Source organism: Echinops telfairi, unplaced genomic scaffold, assembly GCF_000313985.2.
Source record: "Echinops telfairi isolate 266 unplaced genomic scaffold, ASM31398v2 ScPeMD7_60;HRSCAF=208, whole genome shotgun sequence".
NCBI lineage: Eukaryota > Metazoa > Chordata > Mammalia > Afrosoricida > Tenrecidae > Echinops > Echinops telfairi.
In genome coordinates this window covers 31816494-31823594 of record NW_022103958.1, presented here as the reverse complement: position 1 = coordinate 31823594, position 7101 = coordinate 31816494, and the positions used below count along the sequence as shown (strand labels likewise).

The 7101-nt window shown below is 48.3% G+C and overlaps 1 protein-coding gene across 1 annotated transcript in view; it reads left to right on the top strand.

Annotated features, from left to right (window-relative positions):
• HTATIP2 (HIV-1 Tat interactive protein 2) overlaps positions 1–7101 on the top strand; it is a 16592-nt gene extending 9491 nt beyond the window's left edge. Inside the window, exons 3-5 of the mRNA XM_004711634.2 lie at positions 2352–2489; positions 5147–5208; positions 6451–7101. Coding sequence (XP_004711691.1) covers positions 2352–2489; positions 5147–5208; positions 6451–6679 — 429 coding nt within the window. The 3' untranslated portion in view covers positions 6680–7101. The remainder of the gene's footprint in view (positions 1–2351; positions 2490–5146; positions 5209–6450) is intronic.

Here is a 7101-nt window from a genome sequence, read left to right as displayed (position 1 = left end):
CCCCCGAATATGGGGTCATGGACACAGCGTTGGCTGCGCAATGCCTCCAAGACGCGCAAGAAGAAGAGGGCACTGGAGCCAAAGAACAGGACACTCGTCATTTGGCCACAACGTGAGCAACAGCCAACAAAGGAGTGCCCTAGTCACCCGTGTTTGTATGGGATGGCCAACGAGGAAGTGGCAGGGGCCACACCTGCCTTCTCTGGCTTTAGTAGGGAGAAGGGGAAATCCATCTCCACCCCAGCCCCAGGCCAACTGCCACAAGGCAGCGGACCACCCTCCCTCCTTCTCTTACACTGTTCTGATGCTAAGAGATCCTCCCAGAGCACTCTATGCCATTAGGTTCAGTAATCCATTGCAAACGGCACACACAACTCTGATAGCATGTGCAAGGACGCGGGCTTGTTAGGGCAGCTACAGGCTTCCATAGCCAGGGTCATGTAACAGGAGGGCACAGTCTTTGGTCTGCAGCAGTACCATTCCTCAGCCAGTAACCAGGTCTCTCTCTGGTTCTCAGCCCCTCAGCCACCTGATCCCTGGGCCTCTGCCTTTTTCCTGTGGGCCGGGAAGCCCACCCAGCGCCCTGCCTCTCGGTCCACGTCTCCAGTCTCTTCTCTGCAGTTCACCTCTTCACTGGGCCCCTCTTTACATCTACACGAGGAGGGGGTTCAAGGGAGTATTTCCTAAAGTCCCTTCTAGCAGTCTCTGAAATAGAGGTGTTGCCACAACAAATTGAAAAATTAAGATCAATAACTATCGTAGAGCAATTTTTAAATTAAAAACAGAACAAACAAAAAGGCCATCCCTGGGGCAGTCATCCAGCCTGCCAGTGTGGAATCTCCCTCCATTTAAGACCTCACTATACAATTGTAGCTACCGATGAGTTTTGGCTTCAGTAGAATGTAGACTTCTCTTCAGTTGCCTTGGGTTTTAGGAGCCCTGATGGTGTAGTGGTTCCTCATTGGTTTCAATCCGCACGGTCAGCAGTTCGAACCCACCAGCAGCTCTGAAGGGGAAAGACTGGGCTTTCTATTCTGGTAAACAGTTAGGGTCTCAGAAATTCACAGGGGGTGGCTATGAGTTAGCATTGACCCGAGGGCAGTGAGCATGCTTTATTCTGAGAGAGCTTATAGTGGCCCCAGGAAGCTGTTATTCCACGGCTTTTACTTTCCTGGGTAAAGACACCATGTCCTTTCATTGAGTCCTAGAGACGTGTCTCTGTTCTACTGTTTGCTTCCCTCTCCCTTTACTGCCATGCAGTTCCTTTCTTCTGACTGGATTCCCCTTTCCTTTCATTGAACCCCCACCCCTTTTCGTGAAAATACACACAACATAACATACATGCATCCAGCGTTGTAACTGTGGCACTGACACTGGCTACACGAGTCTCCCTTCTTCGCCATTGTCCCAGTCGCTGCCCACAGGGCTCTCAGCCCCTGAAGTGCTCTGCTGTGTTTTCGAAGGACCGTTGTCCATTTAACCCCCGATAGTTCTCTGAAAGTGGGCCATGCTCCAGGTGAATATTCTTGCTTAAACGGGCTAAATTGTTGTGTCGTTTAAGGATGACTTCAGGCGATGGTTTCAGTTCAAGGCTTACAAGGAATTTGCAGGTAATAGATTCGAGGGCCATGAGGCTTTCGTTCGTTCTTTCAGACAGGGGTTTTTGTGCAGGCCCTGATGCTGAGATGTGAATCAGGAAGAAAGAGCCTCTCTCTTTCTGGTACTACTCTCACTGGTCTGAGTCTAGACCAAGAGTCTCCGTGCATCTCTGATGATGCACCCATCAGCATCGGTAAAAAAGTAAACTAAAATAAAATAATTGGTGATGTGCCTTAATATACAAGGTGTGATTTGGAGCATGCGTAAAATTTGGAAATTAAAAAAAAGATGAGCGTTTATTCTAGACCTTGCTCTCATAGTGCCTGGGTAGTGAGTGGGCTGGGCTGTTGTTTGAGACCCTGCCACCTTAGAGTTAACACTGACAAGGTGGGGAAAACAGAGCGGAGGTGGCAAGTCAGAACGGGAATGTAATTTGCCACTTCAGCAGTTTCCTGGCCTCACTCGCTTGTTCCCTTCGCTCCCCGTGGATTTGTCCTGCGGCTGGGCTTCAATGTCTTTCCCTTGTCTTGCCACTGCAGTCCGGCCTTGCTGCGAAAGCTGGTATGTCAGTCCTCAGGCCCATTCTTGGAGCCATTCCCAGGGTCTAAGCTTGACATTCATGCATCGCTTGAATGCATTTCAGTTAGATCTCCATCCCCCCAGGGCTCCTGGCCCACCTCTGAAGCTTAGTAGTATTCTTGAAGATGAACTTGCAGCTTTTTGAAAATAACTCACATCTTTCTCCCCTTCAGGAGGGATTTGTTCGTGTTGACCGAGATTATGTGCTGAAGTCCGCAGAGCTGGCAAAAGCCGGAGGCTGCACACACTTCAACTTGCTGTCCTCTAAAGGGGCCGATAAGTCAAGCAGTTTTCTGTACCTGCAAGTGAAGGTTTGTATATGTTTTGATCTTTCCTAGGCCCTGGGGGACCCTGGCTAATTGGCAGCACTAATAATACAAGAGGGCAATGATGGTTCCATGGCAGAACTCGATGGTCATGTAGGACAGCTGGGTTCGAGACCAGCCAGTGCGCCCCCTGTATGCTACCACCGCATGCCCACCGGGGGCCCTGTGTGTCATTAGGATGTGGGACAGGTCACAGCAGAGCTTCCCCAGTAAGAGGGACAGGGAAGAAAGGCCTGGCGATTGATTCGTGAACGCCAGCCTTGGACACTGTCTGGATTGCCAGGGCTCGAACCTCCACAGATTATGGGATGCTGGTGTATGCAGTGTCACCATGCGTTGGAGCTAACTCAATGGTAACTGCCACCGCCACCAATAATATTAACACTGTAAACATTGACTATACATTTTACCTACAGGGATTGTTTTTACGGGGGCGTTTTTATTATTCAGAAATGATTGGGAAGACATTGGACACTGGTTATCTAGTAATCAATAGGATGAGATGTGGCGGGCCTCATCTTGACTCTCAGAGTAGACTCTTAGCTTTGGAAGAAACATGAAACGGGAATTCTTAAATTCTTTTCCTCTGAATTCCCCAAGTGGATGAGGAGAATGAGCTTATATTTTTCTGGGCATCTGGGAAATCTAGCCAGCAGCAGTCTGCTAGCTACGAGGTCGGCATCCTGAGAAGTCTGGTGTTTTCTCTCTGAAAAATTCACGTGCATTTGCTGTTCTCCATGACGTGCATGCGGCCTTTATTTTAGCAATGGAAAGCGTTCCACGTACTCCCTGCAGGTACATTGAGGCTGTGGGCAGATGGGCCATGCGTCCTCATGCCTCCGTAGCCCTCCTGGTACCCCTCTGCCCCCCATGTCCACAGAGTGAGAAGCAGGGCCTGAGGGGTCGTTCAGCCGAAGGCCTTTCCAGTGGGAAGCCCTTACACAGAAGGCTGACCAGCTTCTGCTGGGTGCCTCAGAACATAGACTGTGATGACATTGCTGGCACAGCTCCGAAACACATCGCCGTTTAAGGAAGAGATTTTTTTTTTTTTTACATTTTATTAGGGGCTCATACAACTGTTATCCCAATCCATACACACATCAATTGTGTAAAGCGCATTTGTGCATCGTTTCTCAAAACATTTCCTCTCCACTTAAACCCCCGACATCAGGTCCTCATTTTCCCCTCCCTCCCCGCTGCCCCCTCCCTCATGAGCCCTTGATAGTTTATAAATGGGTATTTTGTCATATCTTGCCCTGTCCGACCTCTCCCTTCATCCACTCTTCGGTTGTCTGTCCCCCAGGGAGGAGGTCACACACAGTTCCATGTAATCGGTTCCCTCTTTCCTACCCATTCTCCCTTTACCCTCCCTGTTTTGCCACTCACACCACTGGTCCTATAGGGCTCATCCGTCCTGGATTCCCTGTATTTTCAGTTCCTATCTGTACCAGTGTACCTCCTCTGGTCTAGCCAGTCTTGCAAGATAGAATTCAAGTCATGGTAGTGGGAGCGGGGAGGAAACCTTTAAGGGAAGAGATATTTTTTAAAAACGCTAGCTCGGATGGTACAATGTGACAGGTCAAGCTGATTCTGCCGTGTAGCAGCCCCCACAGGACCGAGTGGGTCTCCAGACAGCTTCTGAGGCCATACATGTTTGTGGCAACACACTGCCCCCGCTTTCTTCCGTGGGGACCTTCCAGCAAACTGCCTCGCGCTTCATCCACTGAGGCATCCGGTGGAAACCGGCCGAGGAGGAGCAGCAGCGCAGAGGGCGTGCGACTGAACCCGCCGGCCTCTGCTGTGGCATTTCTGTGTACAGACGCTGGGACAAAGTCATGGCACACGTCCCACCTGGCACATGCAGGCATCATCCAGGTGTCGTCTCCTTGCCCGTGGCCGTCCTGTGGGGCTCTCAAGAAGTGAGCAACAACGATGGTGGGTGGGTCTTCTGACCCATTGGAATGGCTTATACACCAAAATTGCAAAGTTAAAAAAAACCCCAAAAGGTGAATGTCGGCCAGTCTGCAGCATGAGGCCTGGACTAAAGAGGAGGTAACTCCTCTATGAGGAACCCCTGAATGTGTCACTTACCCTCCCTGCTCTCTCTTACCCTCTGTACAGGGAGAGGACGAGACTGGCTTTGCAGCCATTAGCTTCTCACTGGGTATTTTCAAAGTACCACTTACTGTGTATCTAAGGAGCCATGGTGGCATAGTACTTATGCACCAGGCTGCTAATCGCAAGCAAAGTCAGCAGTTTGAAACCACCAGCCACTCTGTGGGAGAATAATAGGGCTTTCTACTCCTGTTAGAGTTACCGTCTCGCAAGAAAAAGAAAAAAAAAAAAAGAGTTACAGTCTCAGAAACCCACAGGGGCAGTTCTATAGGGCTGCTGTGTATGAGTCAGCACCGACTTGATGGTAGTGAGTTTGGGTTTGGATTCTATGATATATCAACATGAAGTGATTTCCTCTTTAGCTTTCCAGACTTGTAAGAACGTAGACTGTCTAGATAATACTATTGCTGACTATTGAGACCTGCAGGAGCAGATGAGCTTCAGAACCCCGTTATCCCCCTTAAATTTTGCTAAAACCAGGTCTTGATTAAAAATATGGAGCCTTTTGTTTTTGTTTTCACCAACAGGGAGAAGTGGAAGCCAGGGTTGAAGAACTAAAGTTTGATCGTTACTCCATATTTAGGCCTGGGTAAGTAGCCATTCAGAGCCCTGGTGGCATCATGGGTTACCAATTGGGCTGCTAATTGCAAGGCCAGCAGTTCAAATCCACTAGCCACGCCACTGGAGAGAGATGAGGTTCTAAGTACCCATCCTGGCTAACAGTACAGCATTGTATACTCCCTAGAAACTAGCTTTTCCCTTGGAGATGGTGACAACAACATATTTTAACGTATGAAAAATTAGCTGTAGAAAGATCCTACCCTTTTTACTTTGAGAAAAGGAATAGACATCTAGCGTATGTCAGGGCCATCTTCAGGGCGTCTGTGATTCCTGTGTAGTACTGACTGTGTTCTATATATCAGGGGGTACCCCAAAAAACAAGAATTGTGCTTCCCGCTAGGCAAGCATCAAGAAACTCTCTACGTGTTAGTGCACCCAGTGGCGACACCTGGGAAGGTTCTCTCAGGTCATAGTGAATTTTTTTGGAAAAGCAGTTTCACATGAACCTTGTTTTTTGTGATGGCCTATTTACGAGAACAATGTGCCACTGTGAAATTTTGTTTCCTGCTTGGGAAATATGCCACAGACACTGTTGTGAAATTGAACACAGCTTACAAGGACAGTGCTATAGGAAAAGCTCAAGTGTACAAATGGTTTACTCTTTCAAAAAAGGTGAAATGTTGATTGATGACAAACCTCATTCTGGACGTTCGTCAGCTTCCCAAATGGATGAAAATGTCGACTCCTAGTGCATTTGGAGTACTTAGAGGTTCAGAAAAGATTGCATAACAGTGTGGGTTTTGCCAGCATGACAATGCACCTGCTCTCAGTGTGCCAGTTTTTAGCAAAAAAACAGCATGCCTCTCTTGTCCCACGCACCTAACCTCAATCCATGCCACTTCTTTTTGTTTCTTTGAATGAAGAGGGACATGAAAGGACAGCAATTTGATGATGTAGAAGAGGTGAAGAAAAAAAACTGAGGGAGGTGCTGTCAGCCATCCAAACAGATGAGTTTGAAAAGTGTTTCCAAGAATGGACTCACAGATTTGACAAATGAATTAAGTATAATGAAGAGTACTTTGAAGGTGATGAGGTTGTTTTATTTTAAAAAATGAAATATATAGCTTTGAAGGAAAAAAAGAAATTCCAGGCTCTTTTGGGTACCCCCTCATACATATTTTCAATCTCTAGGCACCAAATAAAACCTTAGGCCCATTGTGACTGGATGGCAACTCACCCTTTCTTCCTCTGCTTCTCTTCGTCTCCTTAGCGTCCTCCTATGTGACAGGCAGGAGTCTCGCCCCAGTGAATGGTTGGTCAGGAAGATCTTTGGCTCCTTACCAGAGTCCTGGGCCAGTGCACACTCGGTGCCCGTGGTGACGGTGGTGAGAGCCATGCTGAACAACGCAGTGAGGCCCCAAGTCCCCGAGAAGACCGAGCTTCTTGACAACAAGGCCATCTACGCCCTGGGCAAAGCCGACGATGCTCTCAGACCGTAGCTGTGGCAGGACTCTCAAGAACGTGCTTTTAACTGCAAGCTTTCACTCTGTTGCTTCGCTAGTCTCAGCCTCCTGTCACCCACCAATCCAGAAGTGACTGTGCCCATCCTCAGTGGTTTCAAGCCTTGAACACCCACACACACACACACACTTCACCCCACCCGTGGGAGCTTCTGAAAAAGCATTCAGGACCCCCTGCCTCAAGCCTTTGGAATCAGAATTTCTGGGGCCTGAGCGTAGGAATTTGTTTTGTTAGGTTTCTCCTGATGGTTTTGATGTCACTGTTGGGAAATCAGCTTTGGAAACACTTGTCTGCAGAACCCCAGTGTAACTGTGAATCTGTGTTCACATTGCGGACATTCACATCTCTGAGGTGGCCCAGTGCTAACTTTTTAACTGTGTAAATAAACATTATGCCTTTA